General features: G+C 37.6%; 1 protein-coding gene across 8 annotated transcripts in view; it reads right to left on the bottom strand.

Annotated features, from left to right (window-relative positions):
* Nucleotides 1-20,433, bottom strand: part of LOC133648971 (band 4.1-like protein 1) — a 169,753-nt gene that overhangs the window by 10,572 nt on the left and 138,748 nt on the right. For 3 of the 8 annotated variants that reach the window (XM_062045601.1, XM_062045583.1, XM_062045592.1), the window contains 9 exons: nucleotides 16,806-16,850; nucleotides 12,170-12,319; nucleotides 10,066-10,152; nucleotides 8,519-9,862; nucleotides 5,245-5,295; nucleotides 4,277-4,633; nucleotides 3,886-4,005; nucleotides 1,314-1,367; nucleotides 1,040-1,135 (listed from right to left, as the gene is read on the bottom strand). In XM_062045601.1, the coding sequence (XP_061901585.1) occupies nucleotides 1,040-1,135; nucleotides 1,314-1,367; nucleotides 3,886-4,005; nucleotides 4,277-4,633; nucleotides 5,245-5,295; nucleotides 8,519-9,862; nucleotides 10,066-10,152; nucleotides 12,170-12,319; nucleotides 16,806-16,850 (2,304 nt within the window). The remainder of the gene's footprint in view (nucleotides 1-1,039; nucleotides 1,136-1,313; nucleotides 1,368-3,885; nucleotides 4,006-4,276; nucleotides 4,634-5,244; nucleotides 5,296-8,518; nucleotides 9,863-10,065; nucleotides 10,153-12,169; nucleotides 12,320-16,805; nucleotides 16,851-20,433) is intronic. The other 5 variants (XM_062045609.1, XM_062045618.1, XM_062045625.1 and 2 more) reach the window with 4 other exon arrangements.

Raw genomic sequence — 20,433 nt, 5'->3', positions numbered from 1 at the left:
ACCTCACAGGATGATACAAAACAAATACAAAACTAGGCAAAAAATAAGTAAAATAATAAATATAAAGCAAAATGTAAACAGTTATGGCTGTCCATATGATCTCATTGTTCTGTCCTTATATATTTTTTCAATTGGAATATATTTTTACAATCTTTTATCTCTTGTAAAGAGAATTCCATAGTTTAACCCCCACCACTGATATGCACATTTGTTTTAAAGTTGTCCTTGAATACTGATGTTTGAAATGACCTTTTCTTCTATGCTCTTCATTCTCAGAAGTGATGACAAACATTTTTTGTAAATTTGCTGGTAATGTTTTACTTTTAGCCTTAAACATGACACATAATGTCTGTAACTTTACTAGCTCCTGTAGTTTCAATAAACCAGAATTAATAAATAATATGTTAGTGTGTTTTAAGTAATCTACTTTATGAATAATCCTTATAGCTCTTTTCTGTAGTTGATACAGAGAAAGTTGCGTTGCACAAGGAATACAATTTGAAACGTCATTATACAACTAGACATGCTGAGGAGTATGCAAAATACTAGGGGAGTGAACCGGGTTGCAAATTTTAAAACCAGTCTACTGAGGCAACAAGATTTCGTCAAGAAAGCAAGCGAAAAGAGCGATGCAGCAGTCAAAGCTAGCTACATGGTGAGTGAGATGGTTGCTAGGGCGGGAAAGCCATTCAAAGGAGGTGAATTCATTAAAAAGTGCATGTTAGATTTTTTTTAAGAAATCTTTTCTTGCGGCCCAGCCTCACCCAGTTTCTGCATCCAGTGGCCCCCAGGTAAATTGAGTTTGAGACCCCTGATATAGATAGATAGTACTTTATTGATTCCTTCAGGAGAGTTCCCTCAGGAAAATTTAAATACATACATATATACATATACAGGTATATACATATATATATACACAGGTATATATATATATATATACATATATATATATATATATATATATATATATATATATATATATATATATATATATATATATATATATATATATATATAAAGTACTGCCCTCATGAATTACCTTGGTAACTTGAGTTGTGGTTGCAGTGGTGACACTTTCTCCAGTGATAGTCAGTGGGGACACTATAGGGTCTTTACCTAGAACGCCGCCTTTTACCTGTACAGCACATTATGAGCAAAGGAGTCAAGAGTGTGTTTATAAGTGATAAATATGTCATCACAGAGAGAAAAACAACTATTCACATCTTCATTCAGTACAAAAGTTAGGCACCTTATTAGCACATACTGTCACACATCTCGATACATACAGTAGTATTTCTTTATTAATCACTTACAGGCGATCCATTTTCTTTAAGGATGACTGGAGCCTCTTGTGTGAAGGAGAGCCTCTGTAGGAAGAACAAAAATGGTCGTCAGACAAAAAAGAATATGCAACGGAACATATGGACACATTTTCATTCAGTCATTCTTTTATTTTCTATACAGTACTGCTGGGTCACAAATTTAATTACATGAGTCACATTTTACATGCATGTTTTTGCAATGTGTGAGGAAACCATTGTACCCTGAAAAAAAACACGCACGCAGAGGGATAACATGCAAACTCCACAGAGGTGCTTCTAACAGACATATGAACTATCAATCCCCTGACAGTGAGACCGGCATGCTAACCACTAAGGCGGCTTGGACAAATGTTCTAAATTAACCATCATGAGATGTACCCTAATCTAACGCTCTGATGAAGGCCCCATTTTGTTCCAAAGCAAGCTCTGTAACGGAGTTGGGGTGGGGTACATGTAGAAGAATTTGATGGCCTCGCACAGAGCCATGATAAAGTAACCCAACTGCTCTGAAGACCAAAACACGTCTTTAATGAACCCAACATTTTGAACTGTGAGAGGAAGAGATTACCAAGAGAGAAACCAACGAAACACAGAGAGCATGCCACTGCAGACAAAAAGGATACAGCTAAGATTTTAACCCAAAACATGTAAAGCAGTGGTATTATTGTAGGAACCACTGAGCCATAAATCTGCTAATTTGCTTCAACAACAAAGACAGACAACAGACAAAGCAGAAATTCTAGGATGGAACACATGTATTCTTTAAAAGGGATTGAATGCACTGCAGACTTCAGCAAACAAACACCTGGAAGGCCATTGAGGACAACCAAAGTGGATGCTTGCAGAATTCTTTACTCGGTGATGAATATAAATCCTTTCACAACTGCTCCTCAGGTCAAGATTACTTGAGGGGGTCATCTTATCTTTGTGAAAGTCTTAAACCCAGAGACACCCTCAAGATTTTACACTAACTTCTGGTGGTTGCCAGAAGGTGCTAACCACTATTTTAACCCCGCAGACTCAAAAAAGGACAAATTGCTCTTTGCCATTTAAAAATATTATGTGTGACTTTGGCCACATTTAACATAAGAAAATAACTTCAAAAGTAATCCTGTGATTTATCACGTCATAAAACAGCAGAGCCTACGTTCAATTAAATAAGTGTGTTTCTAATATGCCAGTTTCCTTTACATTTTTGGCACAACTTATATTAAAAATGTTACTCACTGCAAGTATGGTGCAGTGATGGTTTTTTTTTTTTAAATACAAAAAAGTACAAAGTAGTAAGAAATGACTAAGAGACAGAGTGGTACCGCAGCTCACAAGATTATTTAGTTGGGTGATGCAGCTGGTAAAAAGAAAAACTTTTAGATAATATTGTGTGAAAAACAAAACAATAGAATGTACTACAAACAATGACAGTAGTTTTATGAAGTAATGTAATAATAATGTACAGCATTTACTTAATTGTACATTAAAAATATATATTTAAAAAATATATATTGTATCACCTTTATGCTGACCTTACGCAAATCTACGTCCCTTTAAAAATGAAAAGTGACACATGTTTAAAATCACTTTTAAATTGTCTTGAGGACATAAAAGCATGGTTGGCTGTAAACTTCTTAAACTTAAATGAGAACAAGACGGAAATAATTTTATTTGACTCAAAATTAAAACAGAATGCTAGCATGCTAGCATCTAACAGGCTACGATAGACTGACCATACGTCCTCTTTTCACCGGACATGTCCTCTTTTGCGGAGCTGTCAGGGCAGAGTTTCTTAAATGCCTCAAATGTCCGGCATTTTGAGTACTGTTTACGTGTGGAAACTCGTTCGGTACACCTCCGCACCGAACCGAAACCCCCGTACCGAAACGGTTCGATACAAATACACGTACCGTTACACCCCTATTATTTTGATTATTGTTTCTCAGAAGTTTGTAAATGTTGCAGTTTATAAATAAAGGTTAAAATTTTTTTTAAAAAAACCTTGCCTCAGAGCATGCGCATAGCATAGATCCAACGAATCGATGACTAAATTAATCGCCAACTTTTTTTATAATCGATTTTAAACGATTTAATCGATTAGTTGTTGCAGCCCTAAACGAAACATGATCCGGGCCACGGATCATGACACCAGTATGGTGCAGACTAACAGTGCTATGCTTTAACTGCTTCCCAAGTCGGCTAATGTCATGTTTTTGATGATCCATCCATCCATTTTCTACCGCTTATTCCCTTCGGGGTCGTGGGGGGCGCTGGAGCCTATCTCAGCTACAATCGGGCGGAAGGCGGCATACACCCTGGACAAGTCGGATGAATATCATCCAATTCTTCTTCTCAGCACTCCCCTTCACACTTCTTTGTTCCCGCGCTTGGGAAACAAATATATGTCAATCTATATGCTAATGCTGGCGACTAAGACACCAGATTTTTAGTCAAATCTTACAGGGTTCACTGTGGAATTCGCTACGCCAACTAGGAGTTGGGAGGCTCGGAACGCCAACTTTAACAACTAACCAAGACCGCTGTAGCTTGTATAATACTGATGTTGATTTACCTGTGGTGAGACGCTCATCTGAGCCTCTGAACCATTAGTATGGGACTCTGTCTTGGAGTCGGCCCTTTTCAGCATCTGGGCCATACTCGCAGCACCGGCGTCTCTCTTTGCGACGGGTGGCTGTGAAAAACAAAATTACACAAACAGTCAAGTTGAGATTGAGAGTATAAATAACGACAAACTAATCACGTGGACGTATTGCAATTCCAACAAAGTATGATTGATGAAGTGATGAAATGGTAGAGGCAATAAAAAGAACATATAACAGATCTGCAAATCAACTTGGACAAAACATTCATAAAACACACCAAAATAAAACATTGAAAGGCAGGCAGGCAGGATGAATCCATGAGGAAATGCTGATGAAAGATGAAATCATTCATCTGACTACCTCATGATAAAGTCCCTCTTCAGGAAGTTTATCCTCTAAGGGAGATTTGTCCCTTGAACCCATGAGATATGCTGAATAGAACTGGGACGTTTCCTCAAAGTCCTCCCGTCCGACTTCGGGCTGTCGCTCCTCTCCTGAATCGGACACGCCTTTCGCCATGTCCTCAATGCAGGGGTGGAGATCCGTGATGACGGTGAAGTCGACCTCGGCCTCTAGGCTCGATGTGGAGCTGACTGTCATGCTGGAGCACTTGCGTTCAATTCCCAAATGAGGTTGCCTTATGCAGCCCATGCTGTCTTGCTGCTGTTCCTCTTCACTGGCTACAGCTGCCTGCAGCCTGCTGTCACTCAGCTCCTTCTGAGAGGGGTACAGATAGTCGCCACTCTTAGATTACTGCAGACCCATGGTAAAAATGTTATGATAATGGGATGGATGCAACTTTCATCCTGGGCTTCACATTGACATAGTCACTGTAGATTCACTCACTTTACAGAATACTGTAAATATTATGTGAAGGACCATTGAAAGTGTGTGAATAATTGAATCCAAATTGCCGCTATGCCACATTAAGCTCAAACTCAATCGGTTTTGATTAAATAGAATGGTTATGAAAGTAATATCCCTCATAATGACATTAGCTACATTACTAAATCCTATAAGTTCAGGTTAAGTTAATAGGGTGACACACCAAAAACCAAGCACAAATAAAGGGATTTAATTCTAACTTCAATAAACATTACAAATTAAATATTCCAGCAACAGATGAATACAAGAGTTTTTAGTACCCACATTCAATTTAAGCTCATCTCGAAACAGCCACTGAACAGTCAATGAGAGGCAACACATTTAAGTCATTTTAGCCTCGGGAAAACGAGTCTGCAGAAATTGGAAATTCATGCCATTTCACCTTAAGGGGCAGCAATGAGGGGTGCAGTGAATGAGAATGGGTTTGAATACAAATGAACAACCTTGAAATTAGCGAATGGCTCATCATAAACAAAGGGAGCAGGGACGGGCTCCTGCAGGTGGAAGCAGAGGAAAGAGCAAATTTGAATAAGTTGAAGTTGACTAAGGCCCTCAAGCAGAACACAAATTTCACATGAAGAGGACGCAAACATTCAAGTTTACTAGTGGATGGACACAAAGCAAACCGTCAGTTAGGTGGAGCAAATCATTTTGCGTACAACCAACAGAAAAATTGAGCATGAATGAAAACCATTTCTATAAAAAATAAAAGAAACGCAGTTCAAGGATAATAACCTGACTAATGAAGAACAATTGAGAAATCTATTTCACTATTTCACAGACTGACAGGGATTGAAAGTGTGACGTATTAAACGCAATACATTTCGGGTCATGCTGGCCTCTGAATAACTTATTACATAGATAGATAGATAGTACTTTATTGATTCCTTCAGAAGAGTTCCCCCAGGAAACCTTCAGAAGTGTTCCCCCAGGAACATTTAAATTCCAGCAGCAGTGTACAGAATTGAGATATAATTTAAAAAGTAAATAATAAATAATGGCTGAATGCAAAACTGTGCTAAAGTTGTGTTCTTTTCTTTAACATGTTAAAAATCATCATAATCGCTTCAGGAAAAAAAAACGTGAGATTTTTCTCAATTCCAGCGTGAGCTAATAGAGACGGCAAATAGCCTGGATAGCAGCCGTGACACAATCAAACATCACTTTTAACGCCATCGCACAGCATTTTCAGACTGGTAAGTCTGAATCAAAGCATGCTTTATTCAGTTTCACACATAGCATTTAGTAGGCTGTTAGCGTTAGCAAAGCTAGCTATGGGCTACAAACAACATTACTCTGGAAAAAATAATGTTTGTTTACTTTTAGTCACAGGTACGTACAAAAATTAATCAGTATTATTTTCAGAGAAGTAGCGCAGAGTGATCATAGTAGACTTGGTTTTTTTTTTAGGGGAAACCTGTTTTTAAAATAATGGTGGGCAACCTCACTCCATCTCGGACACATAAGAGATGAAAGTCGTAGATTACGACAATGAGCATTCAAAAATTCTTCACCGGTATAAAAACTGACTCCATTGACGAAATATATACAAGTTTGTATTCGACAATGGCGTCAGCTTACTCAAAGCTTGCTCTCTCTCACATTATTGCGGGTACACTACAGCCACGTAAACCTAAGCTTTGGCCAAACGAAACTGGCTACCGCCCCACAATGCATTGCGAAATCACATGCCCTTTCGAACCCTATTGTAGGTCGCATTTTAAAGTTGCCCAGGTAGTGCACTTCCTCTGTGATTATACATGCATAAAGGTTATGGCCGGTAGGTTTGCTGTATATATCCTACAGCAATGCTAGGTGTGGGGATGAAATACTAGGTAACACCAGGAAAGGTGGAGGGGCAGCACAGGAAGGCACCCAGTCAATAGCAAGATAGTTATCTTCTCCTTTGTGCAAGGAGGTACAGTAGTGGCTCTGCCTACAAATTGACCTACATCAAGAAGTCTGTGAAAATGTTATGAGGTATGCGTCAAAACAATGCCAAAATCCTTGCACGTTTCTTTGTTTCTCTATGTTCCACCCTTTTTTGGCTCTTAAGGCTGAGCATTGAATACACGATTTCTACAACTCCTCTCCTTTCTGATTGGTCACTTTAAAGGTCTACGCCTCCTGGTCAGAGCCAATCAGAGGGAACTGTTTTCGTTGAACTGTGTTCTATGAGGAATTGTATTTATAATATAAAGTTTAGACAAAATAACTCATACTAATCCTATTAAGTAAAGTGCTTTAAATAAAAAACAATAAACCCAATTTTGATCTCATTGTGATGGTATCACACTCGCGATAAATTAGCTACCTTTTGTAATATGTGGTATATCTATACAGTATCTATGATGCTACATTGCAACTACCTAGGGAGCATATGTGCAGAACAAGATGTTGTCAGTCGAAATAAGATATAATTAATGACATCAAGTTGTTAAAGATTGAGATTTTTGAAATGTTCACATGACATCAAAAAAATGGTAATGTCATCATTGTTTAGGTTGTCATGTAAAACATCTATATTAGATGCCAAAATACGCTCGCCCACTATTTGAGAAGAACTCCTAATAACCACAATATTGTGCTGCCTAGAATTCAAATTGAATATTTTACTGGTCAAAATTTGGAATGGTGTGATTCAAAGGTTCCCTTTATTTTAATTTGTTCTAGGGATTTATTCAGAATCTCAAGACTAAAATAACAAAATAAACAAAATAGCCATGCAATCTGTGCAATGAGCTGATAAATATAAAGTAAGAATCATTCCATAAATCACATTATTTGATTTGGTTGATGCTTGCCTGTGACGCTTCAAACCAATATACTCAAATAATGAATGAGGAAAACTGCCAGGTCTTTTTACTTGACCTTCAGTCCAGTGCCAAATGCATGCAAACTCTTTATGATATCAACGGTGGAATGAAGGCAGCAAATCTGACTGACACTGAGCTGTGGTTCTTTATGGTCACTGCCTGCTAGGCTTTCAACTGAGGAATTGGTGTGTTATTGGCTTTCTATTCAGGTGAGGAGAAAAAAATAAATGAATAGTCTACAGAATAAAACTTGTTGTAAAATCCTTTGATTCCATTTAATGTAGTTCCTCAGTGAACTGTAACAAAACCAATTCAACTTGTCACTCAACTGGATTGTTTCCTGTGACAAATGAATTAATTTCAATGATTTTAACTTATTTTGGTTTTCTTTTTGGGATGATATGCAAATAGAGTAAAATATGCAAATAAATAATATGGTGATCCAGCTAGAAAATAACATGGAAAATGAAAGAAACTAGTCGAGCAATAAAATATGAGCCTTCTGCAGCGCAAACTTGAAAGACGAACACTTAATTTGATAAAAAGGAAAAATATTTCTGCAAACGGCAGTCATGCATAAAGTTATGCAGGACATTGGCACAGCTTGCAAGACTTACGCATGTCTTGTTGACGTCAACTCTTTAGAAGCATCAAAAGAGCATCATGGGTGAGGAAATTAAAAACTGAAAATGGAACTTATTGCGATGCACGGAAAATATTTGACTGTTCAATGGACCACCAAGATGGATGTAAAGCATAGTTTCAACTGCTCTTTACAGACTCTGAAGATGGATGCACTAAAAGGCATTGCAAAAAAGAGGAAAAATACAAACGCCATGCAAGTCTAAAGCTCATGCGATGCTGTACTTCCAATGACCGAAAAGCAGATGCCAAGAGTTACCGAATGTCTCTTCTTGGCTTGGTCCAGGCTCGGCTCTCTGACTGGATTTCGGCTGTTTCGTAGGATCAGCCCTGATTCTCGAGCCTTTTGGGTTTTCACTGGTGGTGCTGGAGGAATCGTTTTGGAAAGCGATGAGTTTTTCGAGGCAAACATCTGACTTTCTGAGGACTCTTTCCAGGACTGATAGCTATCATCAGAATGCTCTTGTTTAGTGATACTCTCCATATCGACTTCAAATGCTGAATGGAGGGTAGATACGTCAGTCCAGTTGAGGTCTGAGGAGCCCTCTGGAGAGCCAACCGACCAGCGGTATTCTCTTCTTGTAGTCCTTGCTTGCTCAGCCTGTCCGGTCTTGTCTTGGTCATCCTTACACGCGATGCTCTTTGACCGCTCTGGCTTGAGAGGAACAATCCTGGTGATTTCTGACTGATGGCTGCCTGACAACCGGTGGAGAGACGTCCTTTGACGTCTATCTCCCAGAAAACCTTCAATATCCTCTGCTCCAGAGTTACTTATCTTTCTCTCATGAGTTTTGACCTGTCGTAATTTGACCTCTGCTAGCTCTTTATTGTCAATGAAGCCCTTTCCCCTTATCTTAATTACACCCTCACTTTTAGTACCTGAAAATGAGCTACCATGATCTACTTTTCCAGGTCCGTTTATTTCTGCTAGCCTTACCTTACTTTGTTCTGCATCTTGATTGCAATTATCCTGACTTTCTACTTCCTCTATGTTCTCTGTGATGTCTTCATAGGCACTGACAGCCTCACTCTTTTCTGGTTCTCGATCAAGTCTCATCAACTCTTCCGCTGCTGGTTGACAATAATATCCTGCTTCAGATTTACTGTCTGACTCCTCGTCTTCGTCTGCAGAAGAATCGCTTCCTCCTTTCCCGGAGGCAAGCTCTGGAGGCACTCCCAGATTTAAACTCTGTGGTCTCCTCTTTTTTCTCGGTCTTGAAGCCATGTATTCCTTCATCTGATGTGAGCCCGGTGCAGCGCTTAAGGCTTCAGATGGTTTGTTTGGAGATTTGTCTTCAGACAACACTGCATTTGCCAATAATTGAATCTCAAAACGACCTCTGTTAGTGGGCCGCTGCTCAGAGCGCAGAGCTACCTCTTTGGCAGATTTTGTTGATGGACATTCATCAATGTGGCTTTTCGTTTCTTTTCTGTCAGACCCTGTCACCTCAATATGCATCATTTTGGCATTGTGTATCACTTTTTCCTGTTGTTTATTCTCCCAGGAGGAATCAGATGGAGGAGAGTTATTTTCTTTCACTTTCCAGTCATGTTCTTGATGACAACTGTCTTGTTTTTCAATCAATACCCACTCCTCAGAACCCTATGTTGGTATAAATTAAACACAGTTAGACAAATCGACAATACCTGCAACAGATAACAGAATCTCCATGATTGATGAAGATTTGCGAAACATGCATTTAGATTTATGTCCCCCATAAGAGCAGGGTTAGGGATTCTAACAGTTGTGATGTTATGAATGGTAAAACATCATCATGATAGAGGAAAATCTGAGAAATATTCAACCTCAGGTGAAGTCGCCAGATTCTTCTGGATGAACCCCTCTACAGACAGGCTGTTAATGGAGTCTGTTTCCGCCGCTCGGCCCCCCAACTGGCCGGCAATAGGAAGTGAAAGAGATGGAAGAACAGCCATTAGTGCTTTGGCTGGGTTGAAGTATAGAAAACCAGACTTGCACAGAACAATTAAGTGCTAATAATACTAAAGAAACTGAAACAACTTTGACATGCAATGGGGAGTCCTTGACAACTTCCCAAACAACAATCCTAAATCATTTGCCAAGCAAATGGGAACTATTTTGCATGTCCGAAACACATAAACCATGACCATATTATGTTACCCGACGCTCTACAGTGGAATAACAAGACACAAAATAGATGACATTGCAAAAAGTGTTAGATATTCTTTGGGGATAAACTCATTGTCTCACAATCTGCAAACATTTTCTGCTGATAAATCAAAATCAATCAATCAATCAATGTTTATTTATATAGCCCTAAATCACAAGTGTCTCAAAGGGCTGTACAAGCCACAACGACATCCTCGGTACAGAGCCCACATACAATGACAGCAATACATTCAAAAAGCCCAAATGTGTTATAAGCGTGGTTCCAAAATATGATTTAAAGCTCGTAAAATTCAGGACAAAGACAAATCCTGTGTGGAAATCTGGAAATACTAATAATAGGTTTTTTTGCAGTCAAGTACATCTAAATAGTGAAAATGTCAAACACATGTACAAATTACTATAAATAAAGTACAATAGTACCTTGGATTACGAGTTTTTAGGATAAGAACTATGGGTGCACAAAAAATTTGATCCACATTCGAATCGCGATTGTTATTCATCCCAATTCTAAATTGATTTATAGTTTTCAAAAAGTTTTTATTTTTGCATTTGTTTATTAAAATAATCAGATTTCAAAAATACATTTTAGTGCCATCTCCATGTAATCAGAAGGAGCTTTCTAGCCTGTAATCTGTTTTGAAAAGGTTTCATTATAATTATTATGCCAAATTGCGAGAATCGGTTTAAATCGAGAAGCAATTCAGAATCCAAATGTCACCCCAGGAATCGGATCAAATGGTTAGGTACCGAAAGTATCACACTCCTACAAGATCTAGCTCTCAGATAATTGTTGTCCTTTAGGTTGGCATAGCAAATGTCACAATGAACCCTGTAAGATCAGACAAAAACACCCTGTGTCTCACTGGATAGCTTGTTAGCTAACAGTTAGGAAGACAAAACTTTGGTTTTCCAACCATGGGTAAGAAGAAAGTGAGTGAGAAGGACAATGCTGATAAGAAGAAACGGATTAAATTCATTGAAATAAATAAAGAATCATCCAAAAAACATCACTGAGCAAGCATGACATAATTGCATTACTTCATAAAACTACTGTAGTAATATTAGTTAGTAGTTTGTTTTTCTTATTTAAAAACATGTTACATGTTAAAATTGTGCTATATTTTCAAAGCTTACTAAATTTAATTTATTTCTGGAATTTTTGTTACGAGTTCCATCACAGAACCATTGATAGTACCTCAACTGGTAAGCTGAGGTACTACTGTAATTTGGTCAGTGCTACTACTTGCAAAGGGTTACACATTACAATGTCACATTTCAAGTCAAAAACCAGTACAAAGTGTTGTGCAACACAGTCACGCTTGTCACTTGCATCCATTCATCATCCACTGATGACAGAGGAATCAGGAGCAGTTAGAAATTCACTGTCGTGCTCAAGGACACTTGAGAGACATTTCTGAGAAAATGTCCAGATCTTTCAAGTGGAGCACGGATTAGAATTTCAGATAAGGTACTTTATCGCAAAGACATATCAATATGAAACTTTACATTTGTAACAGTAACACACAATGTGGAAAAAAGTCTTACACATCTTAATCATTCCATTTGTGTGAAAAGTTGTGAAAACCTTAACATATTCAAAGACAATGAGAGAGAGAGAAGGATTTCTCAAGAGAGCTGCTTGAGAGTGGATAGACTAGAATACGAATACACTTTGACAGGGTGGGGACAGATCTGAATTTGAGGTATTGACAGTGTCACAAATGGTATAAGGCCTCATCGCCACACTTATTTCAAACTCACAGCTTTTTTATCTGGTGTGCCGGGTGGCGAGCTTGCTGACAGACGCTTCTCACGGCTCATCAGCTTGCTGTTGGGCTCCCTCAGGGCTCGCTTCAGCTCATTGATACTGGCCTGGTGCTTTAGTAAGACATCCTTTGACTTATCCAGAAACTGGAGGGCATTAAGTGGGGGGGAGAAAGACAAAGAAGGGCAAAGAAGACAAGCTTAGATCAGAAGGACGTTTGTGGAGTGTCATGGCAGGATTTCAAAGCTTGCAATGTAGAGATTTGTGCTTGCACAAGGACCTTTGCAGAGTTTCCAAATATGTATGAAAGAGTTCAATATTTTGACAAGAATACATAGAGAGCCATTGTCCTCTACAGTCAGATCACGCGCTGTCTGTAAGGTCTAATTGTATTCCTAGTCTCCATCACTGATAACAATACTGCTGGCCTTGTAAGCAGTTGTACAGGGTTCAAATCCCAGTCGTAAATGTGTCAGGAAGTTCCATTTTTTATTTTGAAAGTAAATTTTTATTTTAAGAAAGTAAATGTATTTTCCCATGAGTTTGTTTCAGTACAAAACTTTGATCTAATGAAATTCAAGTTTTCAAACATTCAAACATTGTGAATACCTTATTTTTCGGAGTATAAGTCGCTCCGGAGTATAAGTCGCACCGGACGAAAACGCATAATAAAGAAGGAAAAAAACATATATATGTCGCACTGGAGTATAAGTCGCATTTTTTGGGGAAATTTATTTGATAAAACCCAACACCAAGAATAGACATTTGAAAGGCAATTTAAAATAAATAAAGAATAGTGAACAACAGGCTGAATAAGTGTACGTTATATGAGGCATAAATAACCAACTGAGAACGTGCCTGGTATGTTAACGTAACATATCATGGTAAGAGTCATTCAAATAACTATAACATATAGAACATGCTATACGTTTACCAAACAATCTGTCACTCCTAATCGCTAAATCCCATGAAATTTATACGTCTAGTCCAGGGGTGGGCAATTCATTTTTACCGGGGGCCGCATGAGCAACCCGAGCACTGCTGGAGGGCCACATCGACAATATTTCAATTAAATTTTGCTCAATATTATTTTTGATATATACCGTAAGATAAATAATAATAATAATAATAATAATAATAATAATAATTAATAATAATAGTAATACTTCAACATAGTGTATGTAACAGCATTCCATGACTAATATAAATAAATTAACATTAATAATAAATGACAGTAAAATAAGCACACGTATGACTGAGGAGTCATAGTGTAACTTTGTGTGATGTTTGAGTTGTCCGACTTTTTGTGTGGCCATAAACGCACCAGTGGTTTAGTGCTATGCGTGTTGGTGACAGATGACAAGTTGGTTTTGGCCTGGTTTGTACGGCAGAAAATGACTAGTTTTTCGAGATAGAAGTGTTTTACTTATGTTTTTGGTGTGGTTATGGCCGAATATAAACAGTTTTGCTCAATAAAGTGATCGATATAATTCCTGTCCTCGAAGCATCTCGATAGACGTTACAATAATTGAACGGTGTTGAATTGAACGGTGTTGACGAACACCGTTAGGGCCGCTTGTTGTCACTGTCACTCAAAGTTGCATTGCAAAATTACATAGAATAAATATGTTTATTTTGTTTAGAATTCAGATGGGATTTGATTTGGTGCGCGGCATATATTTGCTGTGCGCAGGCACGCACCTTAGAGGGAACGTTGCATGGCAGTCCATGTCTTGTTGGAAACACGCCATTCTTCATCAACTTTTCTCTTTTTAGCGTCTCGGGTGTAAACCGTGCATCACTTGTCGCTGAATGTGCACCTTCACTCGCAGGTTACACACTGACACACGCCCATAAATAATAATTTTCAAAATAAAAGCAGCACAGTTGTATTGCGCGCACGACATAGATGTTTTTTCAACTTTATTTTGTAATTAATGATTGCAGCTGTTCACATTCACTCACAATCACGCACACGCATACGTCCACACGGAAGTAATACAAATAACGATTTTCAAAACAAAAGCAGCACCGTTGTATTGCACACTCGACATAGATACTTTTTAAAATTTATTTTGTAATTTATAATTGGCCTCACGCGGGCCGGACAGGGACGCACAAAGGGCCGGATGCGGCCCACGGGCCGCAGAATGCCCAGGTCTGGTCTAGTCTCTTACGTGAATGAGCTAAATAATATTATTTTATATTTTATGGTAATGTGTTAATAATTTCACACATAGGTCGCTCCTGAGTATAAGTCGCACAAACTATGAAAAAACTGCCACTTATAATTCGAAAAATACGGTACATTTTTTAAGCCCGCAATATAAAATTATGCCTTAAGCCCTAATTTAGCCATAAAATAGCCCTGTTTGCATAACGGAGCCATTTTTTACTAATATGTAGGGATGTAACGTTATCAAAATCTCACGGTACAATATTATCATGGTATTAAGGCTACGGTACAATATTATTGCGGTCAAATTAATGTTAAAAATGCCATAGTGTGTAAAATGAAGGAATGTTTAGGATAAACACACTTACTGTAATTGAACACTAATATAATTCTAAAATGTTCTAATCATACTACAAACCTGTGTTTTAAGTTTGATTGATTGATTGATTGAAACTTTTATTAGTAGATTGCACAGTACAGTACATATTCCGTACAATTGACCACTAAATGGTAACACCCGAATAAGTTTTTCAACTTGTTTAAGTCCACGTTAATCAATTCATGGTACGTGCAAATAATTGTGCAGGGACATCCACTGTTTTAAGCAAATATTAAACTAAAAACTTACAGTTGAGTGTCTTTTCAGTGACAATGTAAACATCCAGTTTTAAAACACTGTCTTTCAACTTTTTCTTTCTGAGAAACAGTGTCCTCCACAGTGGACATGTTTGTACTTGTTTGGAAAATGCAGTTGCTCAGAAAAGTTAACTACCAATTACAACTGTAAATACCTCACAAATTGATGTTTAGCTTTGCTGGCTTCAAATATTATTTCTGGGTGACGGCTTGTCCAGGGTGTATGCTGCCACGACATGGAGAGAGACAAGTAATGAAAATGGATGGACCAAAGAGGTTATGTTTTCGCCAGGGTTTGTTTGTCTGTTTGTTAGCAACATAACTAAAACAGTTATGGACAGATTTTGATGAATTTTTCAAAACAATTCCTCTCATTTACTTGAACACACTTCACCTTCTGCTTACAGCATTCCACGCCCCTCACTTAGTCGACCCCGCGCTGCACAAAGTATTCTGAGCGATGTAGATTCTTTTCAGACCCAGCCAATGCTAAAGCATCAGAAAAAACTACACCCCAAGTTTTTGTTTGATATCGTTACCAACGTTCCCTCTAAGGTGCGCGCCTGCGCAATTGAGCACTGCTCAAGCGTCCTCTGCGCACAGCAAGTATATGCCGCGCACCAAATCAAATCCCATCTGAATTCTAAACAACATAAACACATTTATTCTGTGTAATTTTGCAAAGCAACTCTGAGTGACAGTGACAACAAGTGGCCCTAACGGTGTTCGTCAACACCCTTCAATTGAACACCGTTCAATTATTGTAACGTCTATCGAGATGCTTCGAGGACAGGAATTATATCGATCAACAGCAAAACTGTTTATATTCGGCCATAACCACACCAAAAACATGAGTAAAAAACTTATATCTCGAAAAACTAGTCATTTTCTGCCGTACAAACCAGGCCAAAACCAACTTGTCATCTGTCACCAACACGCAACTGGTGCGTATATGGCCACACAAAAAGTCGGACAACTCAAACACCACACAAAGTTACACTATGACTCCTCAGTCATACGTGTGCTTATTCTACTGTCATTTATTATTAATGTTAATTTATTTATATCAATCATGGAATGCTGTTACTAAAGAAAGTTACAGGAATGCACACTTCATCCTATGCTTACATTTCATTGTGCAACATGAGGATGTTTAAGGGGAACTAAATGTGATCTCTGAAAGGGGTACAAATGATTTCCAAAGCAGGACCCCCACCCAGACATATTGTACAATTCTAATCCATAGCTTATGAAAAACAAGATTTCTTTTATTTTCATTACAAGTGGGCCAAATCACTAATATTACAAAATAATCTCATAAAAATGACTCCTCTCATTTGAGTGTTATTATAAAAGATTGGTTTGAGACAGGTGTGCTGCTGGTATTGCCACGTGTGATGTTGCTCAGACACATGAACAATTAGAGGGAACATTGATCGTTACGTGTCACGGCATTATTGTGAAGACTTTGAAACCGCAATACCGCGGTATCTACAATACCGTTACACACCTGCTAATATGTATAACTGACAAAAAAAAACAGACCAACACCAAATATCCACTGCAGAGGACGCTGGTTCTCAGGACACAACAGTGTCCAACAATTGACAACAGAGTCGGTGCTACAATGGCCTTTTCAAGGATGATGACTATGTTCTCATTACAAGCTTGTGAAAACGTCAGAGATCAAACCTTCAAACATGTAAATATATTGGCTGACCAATGCGTGGACGTAGAAGCATGCAAAAGTCACACGCACACAAAACACCAAGCAGCATTAGCACATAAAAATCAGACGCATTGATGACAGGAACCTGTACCTCCTGTTTTGGCTGGGAAGTGGTGTCCTCCTCCAACTGACACAGCTGAGTTGGGAAAGGACAATAGACAAATATGATAATGGATAGAATTGAAGAAGAATGCAGGAGGTTAGAGTGAAGAGCAGGCAGAGAGAAAGGCGTGTCACTTGTGTTTTTAGAACCTCATCAGAACCAGCATCCTCTGCAGTGGACGTTTGTTTTTGTCAAAGTTACAAACTTTGGAAAAAACAATAGCCCTGTTGTGCATAACACATATGTCCTCTGGAGGGGACGCTGGCTCTCGGGGGGATACAGTAGGGCTGGACGATTATGGGAAGAAAAAAAATAATCCTGATTGTTTTGATTGGTATTGAAATCACGATTAATAATACGATTATTCATTTATTTGAAATCATGAGTATTGTAACACTAAAAGTGTGATGATCCGTCGCCCGGACCATGTTTTGTTTTCGTCCAAGACTCCCTTATTTCTGTTTCAGCACCCTGGGTTTGTGTTTCTTCTTCTTATTATTATTATTATTTTCACTTGCCTCTGATTAGTGTTTGGGACGCTCACCTGCTCCCGGGCACTAATCAGAGAGCTATTTATTCCTGCCTTCCGCCACACTCGGTCTGGCTGTTTTCTTTGCTCCTGCAACAAGTTTCATTAGTACTCCTTTGATTCCTGTTTCTATGTTAGCTTTCCAGTGCTAGTTTTCTGCCTTAGCTCCCCGTGCAATCAGCACGCTTTTCTTGTGTAAGTTTGTATTTTTCCTGCAATTTTTTTGTACTATGGACTGATTTATAAAAAATTAATTATTGTCCTACCTGCACGCTGCCTCCGGAGTTCAGTCTGCATCTTGGGGAAACGATCCGCGCACAAACATGCGACCACGACGTAACAAAAAGTCAACTTTAAATATATATAGTGGAGTGTTTTAAGTCTCGTCTTAGGACCCACTTTTATTCTTTGGCTTTTAACACTACGTGAGTTGTGTGGTCCTCTGTTATCCTCTGTTTTTTATACATTTTGATTTCTACTTACTGTTTTAATTGGTTTTTCCTTTAAAATAGTTTTTAATCATATTTATTTTTATATTGGTTCTATATTTATTTATTTTTTGTTTTTATTCAGTCATTGGTGGAGCTTAGGATAATATTTTAATAGTGTTTTTAATATTATTTTTAATATTGTTGTGCAGCACTTTGGAAACATTTTTGTTGTTAAAATGTGCTAAATAAATAAAGTGGATTGGATTGGATTGGGTATATTAAAAGAACTACAAATATAAAATAGTAACAAATAAACAACATGTAAAATAATAGTAATAGTAACAAAACATAAATTAGTATAACAATATTAATAATAAAACAGTATAAATTATGTTTTCATTTAAAAAAAAATCTATTCTGTTTTTTACTTTTTGCACTTATTTGGCCACCACAGTGTGTGCTTTTTGTGTCATAAATAACATCTAATAAAATACTAAAATCCTAATTTTTTTGGTTTGGTGCAACACACCTTTAAAAGATTTTGACCAATATCTGAAGTCAAAGCATAATCATTTTTCGTATCAATAAGTGCTGTAAGTACATTATGCTTGAGTAAAGTACTTTTTTTATACCTTTATTTTGTTAGCGCAGTAAAACCAGATGTGGTGCACAGTACTGTTATTTTGAAGGAGGGGAAGTGTGCTGCAGCTCTAGAGACGACTTGAGGCTGTTTAACAAAATAAAGAGAACCTCTCAAGTTGTGGCTGCTGTCTTGTTTGTACATTGATCTTACATTGATGATATCGTTCACAACAACACAAGCAGATAAGATGTGTTGAGCATGTATAGATTGTTCTTGCTAGCTTCCGCTTTATAGTTTAGTGGCAGTTTTAAGCGGCTGTCTAGACATTGATTAGTTTAGGACGTGTTTCAAGGATGAATGAGCGGTCCCAGACACATTATTTCCCCTAAGAAATGTTCCTTCTCCTCAGAATGACAGCATTACATTTATGTCAGTTCCTGTGATATTCTGCGTTTAACAGCAGATTCCGTTTCATTGGCCAATTCTACGACTTTGTTAACGCGGAATCGCCTTACTTTTTTTGTTATGTTTACTGATTATTGATCAGCCATACCAGCTCTGTGTCAAATAAAAAGTACCAACTATGGTGCGATCCCATACTTCTCGGAGACGACGTTTTGTTTTGTGTGTGTGTGTGTGTGTGTGTGTGTGTGTGTGTGTGTGTGTGTGTGTGTGTGTGTGTGTGTGTGTGTGTGCGTGTGTGCACACGGTATTTTGAAATGTCTATAAATTGCTCATTTTGCTGTCTGCCTGCCTTATCTATATCTATCTCTATCCATCTAACTATATATCTCTCTATATATATAACTATGTATCTATATCTATACATATATATATATATATATATATATATATATATATGTATATGTATATATATATATATATGTATATGTATATATATATGTATATGTATACTGTATATATGTATATGTATACTGTATATATGTGTATGTATATATATATATATATATATATATATATATATATATATATATATATATATATATATTTATATATATATATATATATACATATATATATATATAAATATATATGTGTGTAGGTCTTGCACGCTAGCTTTCTGAGACTCTTATTTTGTTAGCGCAGGCAGGATGGAGCAGCGCTTTTATTGTGAAAATATGAACTGTGCAGTCTGTCTTTAGAGTTTTGACGACAGGTACGGCGCGAGACTCTGTTGATATATAAAAGTGTTTCTCACCTTCCTGTCGGTCATTTTTTCTTAATAATTAGCTTGCAGCAGCCAGCGTCATCTCACAAGATCCTCGGGTGCTGTGAATGTCAATCAAGTGACGTCTTGGTGAAGATTGATGATCGCTCATTTTTAAAGGTCTATTTTTTTTATGCCGACTGACTAACCCTCCGCCATCGATGTCATGGGCACCCCTGCTCTAACCCATTATTCATGTTTACATTGTTTCCTATGGAGAAGTTTGCTTCATTATACCGTATTTTTCGGAGTATAAGTCGCTCCGGAGTATAAGTCGCACCGGACGAAAATGCATAATAAAGAAGGAAAAAAACATGTATAAGTCGCACTGGAGTATAAGTCGCATTTTTTGGGGAAATTTATTTGATAAAAGCCAACACCAAGAATAGACATTTGAAAGGCAATTTAAAATAAATAAAGAATAGTGAACAACAGGCTGAATAAGTGTACGTTATATGAGGCATAAATAACCAACTGAGAACGTGCCTGGTATGTTAACGTAACATATTATGGTAAGAGTCATTCAAATAACTATAACATATAGAACATGCTATACGTTTACCAAACAATCTGTCACTCCTAATCGCTAAATCCCATGAAATCTTATACGTCTAAACTCTTACGTGAATGAGCTAAATAATATTATTTGATATTTTACGCTAATGTGTTAATAATTTCACACATAAGTCGCTCCTGAGTATAAGTCGCACCCCCGGCCAAACTATGAAAAAAACTGCGACTTATTGTCCAAAAAATACGGTAATTGGTTTTTATTTAGTTTGCACTTTGTCTGTGTTATTGTTATTATTATTATTGGCTTTTATCTAGCTTGCACTTTGTCTGTA

This window comes from Entelurus aequoreus, linkage group LG01 (genome assembly GCF_033978785.1).
Source record: "Entelurus aequoreus isolate RoL-2023_Sb linkage group LG01, RoL_Eaeq_v1.1, whole genome shotgun sequence".
NCBI lineage: Eukaryota > Metazoa > Chordata > Actinopteri > Syngnathiformes > Syngnathidae > Entelurus > Entelurus aequoreus.
This window is presented reverse-complemented; position numbering and strand designations above follow the sequence as displayed.